Here is a 17,988-nt window from a genome sequence, read left to right as displayed (position 1 = left end):
TGTGAGTTTATATTCTTGCTCTTTGATAGTGTTTTTTTCCACCTTTGCAGGAGGTTTCCTGGTTACTCAGAGAATGCTGGATATGTTCAAACGTCCGACTGACCCTCCTGAGTATAACTATCTGTACCTGCTCCCAGGAGGTGCCTTTATTGGGGGATATGCAGCTGCCCTTCAAAGTGGATATGACATTGAACAGGTGAACTCAAACATTAACATTATCATTGACTGTGGTTTTACTATTCACAATTAAGCATGCTGCAATGCAGAATTACTTTGTGGGGGAAAAAAACGCACACTTTTTAAAGTTTTTTTTTTTTTTTTTAATGATTTAAGTCGTTATAGGTAAATTTCTCTTTGGACCCTATACTGTTAAAAACACACTTGTTGTGAGATGTGGTAGTGTCCCTCAGAGGTGAAAAGTATACATTTATGCCAATATGGTAGTTCACACCCACAGGAAGCAAGGTAGTACAGTTGTTAGTGTTGCACTGGGGTCAGCTTTGATTTCATCAGTGGCCTTTCAGCAAGGGGTTTGTATATTCCCCCTGTGTTTGCCTGGGTTTCCTCTGGGTACTAGTGATGTGCGGGTTGGGTAAAACCCGCCCTTCACCAACCAGTCCGAGCCAGACTTCAGACTTCTATTTTAAGGCCTGCGCAGACCTGCCGCGCCAATGACATCACAAAAGGGGCAGGGCAGCAGGCGTGCATCTTTAAAAAATTAAGCCGGCAGTTCCGGGTTGTGGGTGAGGAGAGCAGGAAGAAGAGCTCAACTCTGACCTGCCGCCACCCGCAAATGGAGGTGCGGGGTCAGCCCGAACCCGCGGGTAACGGGCCTACCGGCACATCACTACCGGGTACTCCAAAAGCGTATGGACAGGTTAATAGGCTCATTATAATATAATATAAACTGTAAACTCCATTCAGGCAGGGGCTGGTGTGAATGATGTATAATCTCAAACATTTCACAGAAAGGGGATCTGGTTAACAGAAAACTATAGCTTATATATGTACAAGGTCATTTTAAGACAGAATAAACAGAAAAGTGGCCACTGTAGAAACAAATCTTTCCTTTACGCTAATGTGTGTTTAAGGAGAGGCTAAAACTAAGTAAGCTTTATCAGAATGGGCACACATGGGCTTCTGTATCAGACTTCCTTCTCTCATCTTAAACCTCCAGGGCACAGGCTTGAGCATGCTCAGTTTGCTCCTCTCCTCCCTGCCTCCTCCCCACTCTGCTGTAATTTGAGCCCAGAGCTAAAAGTGAGCAGGGAGATATTCAGGCAGGAAGTGATGTCACACCAAGCTAATATGGCAGCCGCTATACTAAACAAACAGAAAGCTTTTAAAGCATTCTGCAGAATAAATATAGTGTTATAGCTTACACTATTGTGGCTAATCATTGGCAATAAATGGCATGGTAGCTTTCCTTCTCCTTTAATACTATAAACTGTCAAAGGGGTTGTTTGGCATGGGTAATCCTAACCTTGGAAGCTAAGGGATTTGGTATTTAACAGGCCGAGACAACTCATTTACATCAGACCCGTTGCAAGCCCTTTGGCTTTTGAAAGTAGATAATTGGTAAAGTGATTTATTACAGAATACGAATTTCACTGTCTCTCTGGACCTATTTGTCTGAGAGAAGCCAACAATGATTCTTTGACTTTGCTGCCATACATATTTAGAAAACTCTCAAATTTCCTTTTATTTGTTGACCCCAAAGCAACTTATATGCTTCAGCTGATAGCCCATGAGTGAGTTCACTCCTTGTAAAAGGCATGTTTATAGTTAGATGTTCCACTGATTTTTCCCCAATAGCATTAGCGCGTTTGTTTTAAAATGCTGATATCTAATAGCCTGAGCCGCTCATGTTATAAGCAGTATGCTTGCTTGTTATGGTCTCCTATCTAAATCAATGATCGCTCTGCACAATTGTAGCCAATATCGGGTTTCTCAAAAGTTCCTTTGCAGTTGGTTTGAGACCCTCCGAGGGATGCGTCGGCAGTTTTTGCAATAAAATCATATAATGAAATTCTATGTTTAACTTTTATCTCCCCGTGACTGCCTTCACTCCAAATTACATGACCCCGTGTTATTATTTTAAATGGCCAAGCATAGCTCTGCGTTGCTTATACATAACATTAGATATGTTCTTGTTCCCTGTTGTTTGTCTTAATTCTCTTTATTGGGCATGCTGTATATTCTATGTGCTGAGGCAGCAGAATCCTATCCTGGTGGGTTCATCTTCCTGCCAGATAAAATAGACATAGGCACAAGAACTAGGGTTATTTATCGAGGAGATAGCAAAGCTTAAATCCTTGCAACTTTTGTGCAAATGTTGCTACATCTCTGATAGTTCTGTTCATTCAAAGGCCTCAAAAGTGCTTATGCCATGGATGAGCTGCAAGGCCAGAGGGGTTTCAGTGGCCTATACTTAAACCACCAATGTTTGGTTGCTGATAAAGACAGATGTTCTGAGCACATTCTGCCAGGGTGTTTTTATTGTTTTATATCTCCTTTATATCCAACCCCTTGTTTTGTAAGCTTTCGCAGGCACAGCCCATCATGCCTTGTTATTCTGTTTGTATTCTTCCCAAGTGATTGTGCAGCTCAGTGAATAATTCACATATTCTCTTTATTTTCGAGTGATCGCTTGTTGCTTTGGTCAAGCATAGCATCCATGGAAGCTTAAAGTCAAGACCGGCAAAATGAAACCTCAAATTAATAATCTTCTGTTGGTTTGATTTATGTTGGCTATCCAAATATAGTCTTAAAGGGATAATGTCATGGGGAAAAAATGTTTTTTCCATAACTCATCAGTTTATAGTGCTACTCCAGCAGAATTCTGCACTGAAATCTGTTTCTCAAAAGAGCAAAGATTTTTTTTATATTTCATTTTGAAATCTGACATGGGGCTAGATATATTGTCAGTTTTCCAGCTGCCCCAAGTCATGTGACTTGTGCTCTGATAAACATCAGTCACTCTTTACTGCCGAACTGCAAGTTGGAGTGATATCACCCCCCCCCAGCAGCCTAAAAACAGAACAATGGGAAGGTAACCAGATAGCAGCTCCCTAACACAAGATTACAGCTCCCTGGTAGATATAAGAACAAAACTCAGTAGTAAAATCCAATAGACAGGAAGGTTAGCCAATTTGAGCAAAGATCCACTTAACTTGCCACACGTGCTGGGCCAAATTGGACTTGCCCAATGTTTTGGCCCCTGGGCCAAAGACCAGTTCATACTATGGATACCCTTCATGAAACTTTCTCGCCTGCCAGACATCATCAAAAGGCTTCATACATAGGCCCAGTATGCTGTTGAATCCAATTGGCCCATGTATGGTCACATATGGATTAAAATTGTCTTCTTAATACTAAAGGTTAATTGAAATATCTCTTCAGTAGAGATGAGAAATACAAAGTGGGCTCAATGTTAACCTGGAATAATATATCTGAATAGCTTGACACACCATAGCTGAATCCCTATCACTAAGGCTAATGGCACGTTGGCATTTTACATTGCACAGCATTCTCAGTGAGGACCACAGCAATCAAACTGCCTGTGTCCTTTGACAGTTACAGTTCATCTGAATTTGAAACCCGACACAGAGATGTTTGGGCATTACAGAGTGATCCTAACTTACCCAAAGGAGCACCTCTCCAATAATTCTGCCTATGTGCCATTACATTAAGTACCTTCTTTTTACATGCTTTTTCTTTTTTACAAATAAAACAATGTTTCATATGTTTATTTGATACCAGTGAACTAGTGGTTTTTTTTCTTCATTTTTTCCGCAGATGGTTTACCTTGGTTCAGGCCTGTGCTGTGTCGGAGCCCTTGCTGGCCTATCTACCCAAGGCACTGCCCGTCTAGGTAATGCCCTAGGTATGATGGGAGTGGCTGGAGGAATCGCAGCCACCTTAGGTGCTCTTAAACCAAGTCCAGAATTACTAGCACAGATGTCTGGAGCGATGGCACTTGGTGGCACTATAGGTAAGAACAAAGCATGAGTTGGCTGTTTTAATGCTGCCCATCTTCTGATAGTTCTGCTACAATTATGTCTTACGTAATAAAATTTGTCTTAGTTTATTGGGATCAATGTCTTGTCTAGATTGATGCTTTGATGTGAAGGAGAGTTATTTTAGAAGGAACAAGCTTTTCCACGCAATTGCAACCCCGCCTTGCTCTGAGGCATGTTGCTGACTTGTTGCAGGGACGAGCGTTTGGAATTTCATGCCTATTGTTGGCATGATCCCTCAACAATCCTTTCATCTTCAAACAGCAGCTAGTCAAGAATGCATTACACTGCCTGGCAGTTTGTATGAGGCTGAACAATACTAGCAACCCTTTCTCGGGGTCAAGTGGGCCAAATTGCCAGCTAAAGTCAGCCCTGCAATAGCCAGCTTAGTGGACCACACTAAATTCTCTATGCCAATGGGTAATATTGCCTAAGACAACTTTCCTTGGTCAAAAGGAAAGGAAAAGGTAAAACAGAAATCCTCAGTGGAAAAGGGCTGTGGCTCGGCGGCTTTTATTTGTTCTTCATTTTCTTTACCATTCAGGTCTGACCATTGCCAAACGTATCCAGATTTCAGACCTACCCCAGCTTGTGGCTGCTTTCCATAGTCTTGTGGGTCTGGCTGCCGTTCTCACCTGTGTAGCTGAATACATGATCGAATATCCACACTTTGCAACTGATCCCGCAGCAAACCTCACCAAGATTGTGGCTTATCTGGGTACCTACATTGGTGGCGTCACTTTCAGTGGCTCCCTTGTTGCTTACGGAAAACTGCAGGGTAAGTCGCAGAGAAAATGCTCATTTGGCACAAGGTTATTTTGTACTAAACAAATATAATTTATGAGCCATAGCTCTTCAAGCAAAAATTAGGTGACCTACAATTATATGGCTAGGAGCAACCCTTTCCACACATACACAATAAAAAAGTGCCCCATCCCTAAAATTTGGTTCTTATGCTTATTTACATAGATCATTTTAAATAGCAATATTTTGTAATATTGAAGGAACCTTCCAAATATTTGATCTCCTATTTAAGCAGAACTGTGCATGTGATCCATTCCTAGAATGCTTTCATCTACAGCAGACTAGGAAAAAATATTTGTTTTACACTCAACCCAACATCTCTCCAACTCTCTGGGACTCGCAAAAGTTGCTGAAATTTGATGGTTCAGTTCAGCTGTACCCGGGCCAATTATACTCCACCCTTTTCTTTTCTAGCCTTGCCATACTACTTCTGGATAACCTGGTCTTCTGGATGCTAAGCTTTCACTTGTGTACGGATTTCCAAATAGTCCTTAATGGAGAACATATGATCCCTTTTCATTACCCAGACATATTTATTGGGTGATTTCTATTTTGGAAATGCTTTTTGTTTTTTGTTGAGACACTCTTTGTAATTTATGATTATTGTCTTTTGGCATGGCTACATTTGCTAGCACAACAATTAGCCTATAAATAGCCTGTAATGCTCCTTGGCTTCAGTTTAAGTACTGGCATTTAGGCATATCAATACTGTTTTAGGTTGATTATGACCTCTATATGGTCTACTTGCATCTTCTAGGGCTTAGGTCCCCAAACTTTTTCACCTGTGAGCAACATTCAGATGTAAAAAGATTTGGGGAGCAACACAAGCATGAAAAATGTTTTTGGGTGGTGCCAAAAAAGGGCTGTGATTGGCAATTAGTAGCCCCTATGCTGAATGGCAACTTACAGGTGGGTCTGTTTGGCAGTGCACCTGGTTTTTATGCACCCAAAACTTGCCTCCAAGCCTGGAATTCAAAAATAAGCACCTGATTTGAGACCACTGAGAGCAACATCCAAGAGGTTGGGCAGCAACATGTTGCTCACAAGCCACTGGTTGGGGACCACTGTTCTAGGGAATAAATTCAAATGTACTCACACCTCGAATGGGAGGTTATTAATGAAAAAAACTTGAATGTCTAATATTCGATCAAATATGAAAGACCCGAAAATCTGAATCAAGTTTTCCTCTGAAAATAAAAAACCCTCAAATGTCAGAAAGGCGTTTAACTTCTCCAAATAGTTCAATGGAGCTTCTATATGAATTCGGCAAGTTTTAGGTGTCGAATATTCAAATTAGAACTGTTTCCAGGGTCAAGTGGTGATAAATCTCACATTCAAATTCGAGTTGGTGGTTTAAAATTCATATTTGTCAGTTTTGACCCCCCCCCCAAAATTTGAAAATTCTAATTTATCATTCGAACCTTAATAAATCTGTCCCTTGTGTTTAGTTCCACTTTCTTTTTGGCAGTCTCAGTGTATGTATGCAATGTTATTGTTACCAGATACAGCAACATGTTGTTTAAATCTACCTGTGATTCAGCGTTGACTTTTGCCAGGTCACAAGCCATCCTGCTCACCTACAGCCCATAACCTTCATGGAGATATAGCCTCCATCTTACCTTTGGTGCATACAAGGTGATAGGGTGCCAATGTGACCCTAGCTAATATTAAAGGGCAAGTCAACCCCAAAATAGAAATTTGCATAATAAAAGAAAACATAATTATAAGCAACTTTCCGATATGCATTTATTAAAACTTTTCAGTGCTTTTAAAGTTATTTAGAAAAACACTGTCATGCCAGGACAGTATTGCTCTGGCATCACAAGAGTTGGGAAACACTGGGCATACAATCCACGGATATGGAGCCTCTTTACATGTCATTGGGTACTTGGTCTATCACCTTTTTATTGCCTGCTGGGACATCCCCCTTATTAACCCTATGCATGAGGTAGGAGTGCCCATGAAAGTGTCGTTTACAACCCTCTGCAGGGGGTTGTTATTTTCAGGCAAGATTCCCCAATATAATATTGGTACTTGCCAGTACTGCCTTGTCTTGCATTAACCATCTGAAAGGGACAGAAAAACAACTGATTTCAGTAACAATACATATAGTTTAAAAACTATACAAAATCTACAAAGAATGTATATTGCAAAGTTGTTTAGAATTATGTTTTCTTTTATTAGGCAGAAAATCATTTTTTGGGTTGGCTTCCCCTTCAAAGGGATTTATGTAAAACTAAAAATCCAAGTACAATCAAGTGGGAAAGCTTAAAAGTGGGCAATGGTTCACATGGCAGCTTTAATACAGTACTGGCTAAAACATGCAGCGTGTGTTTAAATCTGACCCTGCACACAACAATTATATGAAAACTATAGGAACTGGAGGGGGTGGACAAAGTCAAAGTGAATAATTGCTTGAAAAATTTAATAATTGCTTGAATAATTGCTTGAAAAATATTCATAGTGCAAGTATAGGTAAATGTAACAACGGCGCTTTAAAATCTCTTGGTTTCTTTTTAAAACACTGTTTTAGAACCGGCAGTGAGCTAAACACAAAGGCATTTACCATAACAGTGGGAAAAAAAACATTTCCTGTTCCTGGCTATGTCGGGGTCTCGAAAGCAGTTTAATATGTCATTTGTTGCTAGGTATAGAATTGTTTTTGCTGATGCTCTATTGATAGAATCCAACTGGTTCTTTTGCTTGTATCTGGACAGGTGTCCTTAACTCGGCTCCTCTGCTGCTGCCTGGAAGACACATGCTAAATGCAGGCTTGTTAGCCGCCAGTGTTGGAGGCATCATCCCCTACATGCTGGACCCAAGCTACACCACAGGAATCACATGCCTTGGATCTGTGTCGGCCCTTTCTGCTGTTATGGTAAGTTCAACCCTTTGCTCATTTGTGCAAAATCAAAATTGTAATGTGCAAATTGCGTCTGCCTTGAACTACAACGTTTATGTAAAATAAGAAAATATTGGTGCAAATTCTGACCCTTAATACAGAGAAGCTCAGCAGAGCTCACAGTCACCATCTTGCGGATATTCGTGTAGTCTTCGGGTCTCTACGCCAATTTGCGCATGTGCAGTTGAAGTTGATTCCTAACTTTGCCCAACTGCGCATGCAGAATTTTGAAAGGAGAACTAAAGCTTAACTAAAGAAGTAGCTAGAAATGTTGTACATTAGGTTTTGTGCAGCCCAATGCAACCACAACCCTTTAGCAGTAAAGATCTGTGTCTCCAAAGATGCCCCAGTAGCTCCCCATCTTCTTTTCTGCTGAATCACTGCACATGCTCTGTGCTGCTGTCACTTACTGAGCTTAGGGACCCACTCACAATATACAGTACACATAGAATAGAAATGTCACAATATAAGGCTGATTAGTAATTAATACAGATAATTACTACATGGCAGCACAGAAACCCGTGCAATTCGCATCAGAATTTAATAATCAGCAAACCTGTAGCATCAGCTTATATTACAGGGGAAGCTCATTTTCTGCTGGATAATTAGTGACGAGCCCTAAGCTTAGCTTCTCAACAGCTGCTCAGAGCCCACTGAGCATGTGAGTGTCACAGACACTTTCCAAGATGGTGACCCCCTGTGACAAGTTTGAAGTCCTGGATCATTGCTGCTATTGACAAGCTGAAACTTTAGGCTGGTGCAATACGTTCAGAATATAAAATATGGCATTTATAGCCATATTCATTTTTAGGATTTAGTTCTCCTTTAAAAGGTTTTTTTTTTTTTAACATTAAAGCACATCATGGGGAGGGAGAGGTTAGGGAGCAATGCCTGGAAGCTTAGGGGGGCTTATGGTAGGGGGGGATTAGTTCTTATTTAAAAATCAAACGTTTAGACCCGGTTATGGTCATTTGTGTAATTTACTCTGCTAGAGAAAACACAATTGGTTTATGCAAATATATAAGCATGTAATGGTTAATACATTGTCAGTAGGCTTTGTGATTCCATCTGTGTCTGATTTAGAGGCACTTGGCTAACCCCTGCATTTTTCAGTGCCCAACAGGCTGGTTATCTGGTGATAATTGCTGAGAAGTGTTTGGCAGAAGACAATAAAAAAAATGCACATTTACTTTAATAAACAAAGGATTTGCGATGAAAAACTTCATGTTCATACATCCTGCACTTTTATTTTCTCTTCTACACATCCAGACTTCTGTTGTTTTTATTTTAAGCAAAAATCTGGCTTTCTGTACATTTTATTTCTTCTAGTTCCTTGGTTGCTCTTCTCTGGCTCACATAAAGTTTAAGAGTTCATTTCTGTTTCCAAGGACAGGAGTATATACTTGCTGGAGGGTTTAGACATGGGCTTATAGCAATGGTGCTGTTAAAGGAATTGTTCAGTGTAAAAATAAAAACTTAGACTGTGCAAAATAAAAAATGTATCTAATATAGTTAGTCAGCCAAAAATGTAATGTATAAAGACTGGAGTGACTGGGTGTGTAACATAATAGCCAGAACACTACTTCCTGCTTTTCAATTCTCTTGAGAGAAGATTCCCTAAGGGTGCAGTGACTATCGCTGGCGAAAATTCGCCAGTGTGATGTAATTTCGGGACTTCGCCAATTTCCTAACGGGTGCAGGTATCACTTCGCTAGCGAAGGAGATCGATGCTATCATTGCTTCACACGCTAACGCCAGGCAAATTTTCGCCTGGATTTTATTGAACGTTACCTCATTTGCCAGACTTGCCTTCACCAGCTCAGACCAGGCGAAGTCCCAAAAAACGCTGGCGTCTTTTCTTTTTTCAGAGTGATAGCAAAGGTCCGTAAATTTTTTTTTCTTTTCTTTTGGGTAACCAGGTTCCCCCCCTCCATTTTCTAACATATGGAACATAATCTATACACTGGGCTCATGTGTAGGACATTATAACAACAACAATTTTATTTATTAAGGTTCCCTTGTGTAATGTATTTGCTGCAACATATACGTCAATGTAACACTATAATTTCCCTTCGTATGCAAATTAGGCATTGCTAGCGAATTTTCGCTTTGATTGCCAAAGTAACGCTAGTGAAAATTCTGGACGCAACTTCGCACTTTAGTGAATAAGCATTGTTCTAGCTAATTTACGTCAGGTGAAGTGTTTCGATGGTTGCGAAGCCGTCGCTGGCGAATTTTCGCCGGTTAGGGAATTTGCCCCTTGGTTTCCAGGCAGTAACCAATCAGTGACTTGAGGGGGGGGGGCACATGGGTTAAATCTGTTGCTTTTGAATCTGAGCTGAATGCTGAGGATCAATTGCAAACTCACTGAACAGTTATGTCCCATGTGGCCCCCCTTCAAGTCAATGACTAACTCAGAGTTAGAGAGCTGAAAAGCAGGAAGTAGTGTTCTGGCTATTATGTTACACATCCAGTCACTCCAGCCTTTATACATTTTTGGTTAACGAACTATATTAGAAACATTGTTTATTTTGCACAGCCTATCTATTTACCTAGTTTTTATTCTTACATTGAACTGTTCCTTTAAGTAATTGGCACTGGGGACGTTCATGAATTTGAGGTCTCTTCCTCGATAATTCTTACTGCTCATTATAGTTATATGGGTATTTATATTAACTTAATCCATATCCCATAACAATGAATTTTTTGATGTAATCATACGTTACTGCTGAGACCTTTGATTGGTTCAGGAGCCAAAGAGCCACAGTTATGTTTCGTATTTAACCTGCCTTCTGTTTGTCCCACAGGGTGTCACCCTGACTGCAGCCATCGGAGGTGCCGACATGCCCGTCGTTATCACCGTCTTGAACAGCTACTCTGGGTGGGCTCTGTGCGCGGAAGGATTCTTGCTGAATAACAACTTGCTAACAATAGTTGGCGCTCTGATTGGTTCCTCTGGTGCCATCCTCTCCTACATCATGTGTGTGGTAAGACTTTTCAGTAGATCATTTTTGTGTGGAAAAGGCTTTACTGGATTTTGAGTAAATGGAAGAAAATTGTGGTTTTTGGTCTCGTACTAAAACCATCAGCCAGCAACGTGATGACTCACGGTAAAGGTCTGTTTTGTTTACAGAGCCTACTCTATAAATCATTATTTGGGGTGTTGGTGGGATTGAATCAATCAAGGAAAAACTCATTTGTATATGGAATGCCTTAAAATAAAAAAAGTTTGATTTTGCTTTTAAAAAAACAAAAGGGGGGAGGCTCAACCTCTAACTAGTACTAAACAGGGGGTGCTAGAGGCTTTACATATAATAGAGCTATATTCTGTCATGTTAACATTTTATGTATCGCATTTGTGGCTGCGTCAATGTTTGCCTTTAATCAGCGTCATCGCAAATTGCTTTACTCCAATGCTTACTAGTAATAACGATTTTATAACCACTGCAATGGCCATAGAACTATTACACATAGGAATATTTAGTTTTCAAGCCTATTTTGCTCTGTATTTTGGCTTTGAGCATTGCTGGGCCTTGTGCATTCTTTATTCTTTTTTTCAGAACAAATTTGTTGGTAATTGTTAACGATTTGATCCATGCTACCATTGGGCAGGGGTGTCTAGTACCTTTTATGGGATAAATTTATTTTTAAGGAGATACATGTTTGGAGTGCTAGTCTTCTGCATAACGGTAGGTTTTGTGGTGCCAATGTGCCAAACTATGTGCATAGGATGGCAGTACAAATCCAAGGCAAAATCTTCCCACAACTTAATAGAAAGCAGAGGCGCCATACAATGGCTATGTCTTAGTTACATAGATAGATCGGGTTGAAAAACGAGCAAAGTCCATCAAGTTCAACACCTTCAAATGAAACCAAGCATCCATACACACACACTGACCCCTCCATGCACTCACATAAACTATATATACTCATACACTAACTAGATTTTAATATCACAATAGTCTTTTCTTATGCCTGGCCAAGAAATCATCCAAGCCACTCTTATAGTCATTAACTGAATCAGCATCACAACATCACCCGGCAGTGCATTCCACAACCTCACTTTCCTGACTGTGAAGAACCCCCTACGTTGCTTCAAATGAAAGTTCTTTTCTTCTAGTCTAAAGGGGTGGCCTCTGGTGGGGTGATCCATTTTATGGGTAAAAATGTGCCCTTCTATTTGTCTATAATGTCCTCTAATGTACTTGTAAAGTGTTTTCATGTCCCCTCGCAAGCATAATTTTTTCCAGAGAAAACAACCCCAACCTTGACAGTCTCCCCTCATAATTTAAGTCTTCCCTCCCTCTAACCAGTTTAGTTGCACTTAGTCTCTGCACTCTCTCCAGCTCATTTATATCCCTCTTAAGGACTGGAGTCCAAAACTGCACTGCATACTCCAGATGAGGCCTCACCAGGGACCTATAAAGAGGCAGAATTATGTTTTCATCCCTTGAGTTAATGCCCTTTTTATGCAAGACTGACACTGCCCAAAATTAGACAACTTATCAACAAAAACCCCTAGATCCTTCTCAGTTAAGGAAACTCCCAACATACTCCTAACCAGTTTCCCAATTTGGACAAATCACTCTGCAAATTGGCAGCATCCTGCATGGAATCTATAGTTCTGCACAATTTTGTATCATCAGCAAAAATCCGTACTTTCAATGCCCACCTCCAGGTCATTAATAAACAAGTTGAAAAGCAAGGGACCTAGTACTGAGCTCTGCGGTACTCCACTAACAACACTGGTCCAATCAGAAAATGTTCCATTTACCACCACTCTTTGTAGTCTATCTTTTAGCCAGTTCTCTATCCAGGTACAAATACTATGTTCCAGGCCAACATTCCTTTATTTAACCAGTAACCTTTTGTGTGGCACTGTATCAAATGCTTTAGCAAAGTCTTAGTAAAACACATCCACCGCCATCCCAGAATTGAGGTTCCTGCTCACCTTCTTATAAAAGGAAATTAAATTAGTCTTGCAAGATCTATCACACATAAAACCACACTGGCACAAACTCATAGAATTATGATTTGCAATAAAGTACAGTATCTTATCCCTTAACACCCCTTCTAAAAGCTTTCCTACCACTGATGTCAGACTAACTGGCTTATAGTTTTGAGGCTGAGAATGGAATCCCTTTTTGAATAGTGGCACCAGATTAGCAATATGCCAGTCTTTCGGCACCATGCCAGACCTCAAATGAATCCTGAAAAATTAATAAAGCAGTTTGGAAATCACAGAGCTAAGCTAAGTACCAGGGGATGAATACCATCCGGTCCCGGACCTTTGTTTATCTTATTCTCATTAGTATCATTAGTTGTATTACTAGTATTGGGAATATTAAGAAGGAAACCTTCATTAACTAGTTCCTCATTTGTGTAGGTAGACAGACGAAAAATAACTGTTCAGAATCTCTGATTTTTTTCTGTTCTCATCAACCAGCTGACTCCCTCTGATATTAAGGGTCCCAGCCCTTCCTGCTTCATTTTTTACTAATTAAAAAAAAATTTTGGATTATTTTTACTGCTTGCTGCAATACCCTTTTCCATATCGATTTTAGCTTTTTTGCATTATTTATTGCCCTCATTGTACCTTTTAAATGTTTCGTCTGTCTCAGTTAACTTGAAATCCTTAAAAGCAGGTCTTTTCTGACCCTCCTCAACACCAATACTTTTATTGAACCACAATGGTTTTGTTTTGCAACAACGTTCCTTGCTTACAAGGGGAATATACTGACGTATATTTATTAAGCAGCATTTTAAAGACTTTCCATTTTTGTTCTGTGTTTAACCCTGTGAAAAGCATTTCCCACTTATGTTGCAGAAAAGCCCTTATACTGTCAGTTTGCACATCTAAAATTTAGTGTTTAAGTTGCTCCCTTATAGAGCTGTTTCTGAAACACAATCTCACTATTCCTTAAATACTCGCCCACGCAAATGCTAGAGATGAGTTCAGCATTATTAGTTTTTACAAGATCCAAAAGAGAATCATTCCTAGTTGGTTCTTGAATGAGCTGAAATGAAAGTTGTCATTCAGCATATTTACAAACCTACTAGCTTTTTCTGACTTTGCAACCCCATTACCCCAGTCATGTCTAGATAATAAAAGTCACCCATAATTAAAGTCTACATGATTTAATGTTTTTGTAAATTAATTTCAAGAAAAAGGCTGCAAGTTACATTTTTTGCTGAAATATTTTATTTATATTACCCACATGTATGTAAGCACCCTGCATTTATAAAAGCAGTGCTGTGCCTGGCTGATGAGATTGATGTATAAAATCAAAAAGGCAAATCGTGGGAAAATGGATAAAGCCAAAGACTTTACATCATAACAGAAATTAAGGGGCCAATTCACTAACTTAGAGTGAAGGATTCAAAGTAAAAAAACTTAGAATTTTGAAGTGTTTTTTGGGCTACTTCAACCATTGAATGGGCTACTTCGACCTTCGACTACGACTTCGAATCGAAGGATTAGAACTAAAAACCGTTCGACTATTCGACTGTCGAAGTACTGTCTCTTTAAGAAAAACCTTCGACCCCCTAGTTCGCCATCTAAAACCTACCAAACTCAATGTTAGCCTATGGGGAAGGTCCCCATAGGCTTGCCTAAGTTTTTTTTTGGTCGAAGGATAATCCTTCGATCGTTGGATTAAAATCCTTCGAATCGGATTTATTCCTTTGATCGAAGGATTATTCCTTCGATCGAACGATCAAACTATTTGCGCTAAAATCCTTCAACTTCGATATTCGAAGTCGAAGGATTTTAATTCCCAGTCGAATATCGAGGGTTAATTAACCCTCGATATTTGACCCTTGGTGAATCGGCCCCTAAATGTTAATGGCCCCTTTAAAAAGGTCAATTGTCTTCTCCAGTCATGAACAATAAAAAAATAAAATAAAAAAAAAGTTTGAATACTTTGGATTTTGCAAAAGTTTAATCTGATGAGAAACCAAAGAATTCTCTTTTGCCTTTTGGATTTTTTTTTTAAGGGTTTGAACATCTTTCCATATTGAAGATATTAAGTACTCTCTGTATAAATTCTTTAGGTCTTCGCTGTCAAAAAACAATAGGCGTGTTGTTTAATGCTAGGCCAACATATACTCAAATCCCCCAGATATTTTAAGGTGATCACAAAAAGCCAAAATGCAACCTTGTATTAATTTTGATATTGTTATATATTATAAAAGTAACGTTCAAAGAGATAGAGATACAGAACTTTCCATCCTTGGACCAAGTTTAAAGATATATCATGTTTTTTTTTGTTTGTTTTTTTAAGCCTGCTCGGAGTCATAAAGAACTAGTGTTTGATTTTATTTATTATAGTGAATCCATTATCTGGGAACCCGATATCCAGAAAGCTCCAAATTACGGATTGACCGTCTCCCATAGACTCCATTTTATCCAAATAATCAATTTTTTCTCTGTAATAATAAAACAGTAGCTTGTTCTTTATCCCAACTAAGATATAATTAATCCTTATTGGAAGCAAAACCAGCCTATTGGGTTTATTTAAAGTTTATATGATTTTCTAGTATACTAAAGGTATGAAGATGCAAATTACTGAATGATCCGGAAAGCCCAAGGTCCCCAGCATTCTGGGTAACGGGTCCCATACCTGTATATCTACAGCCAAAACTTGGGGGGGGGATATTTATTAAAACTTAAAATGTTCTCATTATTTTAAGAATAAAAATTCAACCTAAAGGCCACCATACACTGGCTGATAAAAAATGCCGACAGACCAAAAATCAGCCAGATCTCGTTCAGGCTGCTTAATAATTATCGTCAGATCGTGGCCACATCTGTGCGTTTATGCAGTCCCACGATCCGATCGCCCGTGCGAGATGCATTATGATCCGATCGTGGGCATATCGGGGAGAGATCGAGCGGATCTCTACGTCTATGGCCACATTAACTGCCAAACCTAATTTGGCTTAATATACTAAAAAATCAGAACGAAAATTGTATGAGCGGAAAAAGTCTTGACAAAATTTTCAACCCGGAAATCTTGAATTTTTCATGTTTTTGAACGAAAACCAGCGTCAAATAGGCCAAAACCCTCGAAAATCGTGAAGGCAAAAAACCATGCCATGAACTTTTACATGACTTCGACAGGTTTTAGCTGGAGTATCTTAAGATTTTTAGCAGCTTTAGGAATAATACATTTTTTTTCTGGATATTTCCCCCTTAAAAACTTAAGCAAAACAAAATTGAGGCTTCATAAATAGGTTCCTAATTGTTTACCATAAATATTACCCCTAACAATCATTCACTTGAGCTTTTGGGTGTATATAGGAAAGCAAATGGTCTTTCTTCCAAAATCTCACTCTAAGGGGCCGATTCACTAAGGGTCGAATATCGAGGGTTAATTAACCCTCGATATTCGACTAGGAATTAAAATCCTTCGAATATCGAAGTCGAAGGATTTAGCGCAGGTAGTTCGATCAAAGGATAATTCCTTCGATCGAACGATAAAATCCTTCAAATCGAACGATAAAATCCTTCAAATCGAACGATAAAATCCTTCAAATCGAACGATAAAATCCTTCAAATCGAACGATAAAATCCTTCAAATCGAACGATTCGAAGGATTTTAATCCAACGATAGAAGGAATATCCTTCGATCAAAATAAGTTAGCCTTCCCCATAGGCTAACATTGACTTCGGTAGCTTTTAGATGGCGAATTAGGAGGTCAAAGTTTTTTTTAAAGAGACAGTACTTCGGTCAAATAGTCGAACGATTTTTACTACGAATCCTTCGATTCGAAGTCGTAGTCGAAGGTCGAAGTAGCCCAAAAAAAACTTTGAAATTCGAAGTTTTTTACCTTCGAATCCTTCACTCGAAGTTAGTGAATCGGCCCCTAAACCTTTGGCTTCACATTTTGGGAACCGCTGCGATATACAGGGAGTTCTTGTATAACATTAAGGAATTCAATAGTCCTCCCAATTAGCTTTTACTAGACTTGTCTGTCAGAACTGACTGCTGTTTGTTTGTGATGGGTATAAGCAGTTCTTGGCACATAATTCTCGTCCCTGTAGACTTTCTTTTTTTCTGCGACTCTATTTGACTTTGCAGACACATCAAATTATTATTTTGTAAATAATTTTTTTTTTTTTTACATTTTGTGTTTAATGTAATGTGCCAAGAATAAACTTAACTGGGGGCTGTGGGTATAAAAATAGGAAAATCATACTCGTCCTTAATAAAAATGCTAGGCAGATTGGTGCAAATGTGTCGCAGTGAAACATCAGTCCCACTCTGTAAGCGACTCTGTTGCTCAAAATGATCAGTTGCACCTAATCAATAGCAGCTGAGGAGGAGACAGTCCAAATATTTGGATCACTAGAGCATTCTTCTTTACAAAACAGCACATTTTTTTGCATCGCTTATTACCCTGCATGCCCGGGGAGACCTGCTTGATGGGGGACTTCCGATGCTGTGATTGGTGCTTGAGCGAGGGCCAGAGACTACCAAATGTGCGTACACGGATAGGTCAGTCTGGGGCAAGAGATGGCCACCATGAATTCATAGTTATTGTGCATATGTACAGCGATCTGTTAATGATATGTTGCAGCTTATACGCTACACTTAGCTATTTATGGGATTCATCATTCGCACATCACTTTTTAATACGAGATTCTCCAAAAGAATGCACGGTGTTTCCTGCTACCATTTGTAGCGTTCAATAAATTGGGTTTTTCTGTCAAAAATTGACAGCGGTTTACATTTCTGCTCGATTGGCTCAGCGTAATCCCAAACCTTATAATGGAGCAGCCGTGTGAGTTACCCCAGTCTCGGTATCACAGTATAACCTCATCTCTGTTGACTCATTTGAGTTTTTGTTGCAGGTCCCTTAAAGGAATTTTCTTACACTGACATAAATTAGCTTTATCCTGTAGTTGTTTGAAATGCTAAGGAACAACAATGCGTTTTTTTATTTATTTTGGACCTTAGCTATTTTGACAACACCCCCCAATCACCATAGAATACTTATCAATCAAACTGAATATAATTCAAATTTACGATTAGTGTATATAGCTAATATTCCAGAATTGTTTTATGGCATGACTCTTTAGCTAGGATAAGGCTACACATACCTCCCAACTGTCCCTTTTTTCACGGGACAGTCCGATTTTGACAGCTTAACCCACAGTCCTTTGTTCTGAGATGTCCTGACTTTCTCTGATCTTCTGCACTGAACAGCCAGAAAAAAAATACGAAGTTTTTAACTTAATATTGGCAGAGAGCCCAATTT

At 39.4% G+C, this 17,988-nt stretch overlaps 1 protein-coding gene across 1 annotated transcript in view; it reads left to right on the top strand.

The window, feature by feature from the left end:
* The window catches only part of nnt.S (nicotinamide nucleotide transhydrogenase S homeolog), a 75,021-nt gene that overhangs the window by 42,730 nt on the left and 14,303 nt on the right, over positions 1-17,988 (top strand). The window contains exons 13-17 of the mRNA XM_018244497.2: positions 51-196; positions 3,799-3,994; positions 4,564-4,797; positions 7,541-7,701; positions 10,533-10,712. Coding sequence (XP_018099986.1) covers positions 51-196; positions 3,799-3,994; positions 4,564-4,797; positions 7,541-7,701; positions 10,533-10,712 — 917 coding nt within the window. The remainder of the gene's footprint in view (positions 1-50; positions 197-3,798; positions 3,995-4,563; positions 4,798-7,540; positions 7,702-10,532; positions 10,713-17,988) is intronic.

This window comes from Xenopus laevis, chromosome 1S (genome assembly GCF_017654675.1).
Source record: "Xenopus laevis strain J_2021 chromosome 1S, Xenopus_laevis_v10.1, whole genome shotgun sequence".
Taxonomy (NCBI): Eukaryota; Metazoa; Chordata; class Amphibia; order Anura; family Pipidae; genus Xenopus; species Xenopus laevis.
Note: the sequence above shows the minus strand (reverse complement) of the source record. Positions and strands in the feature narration are given on the sequence as shown.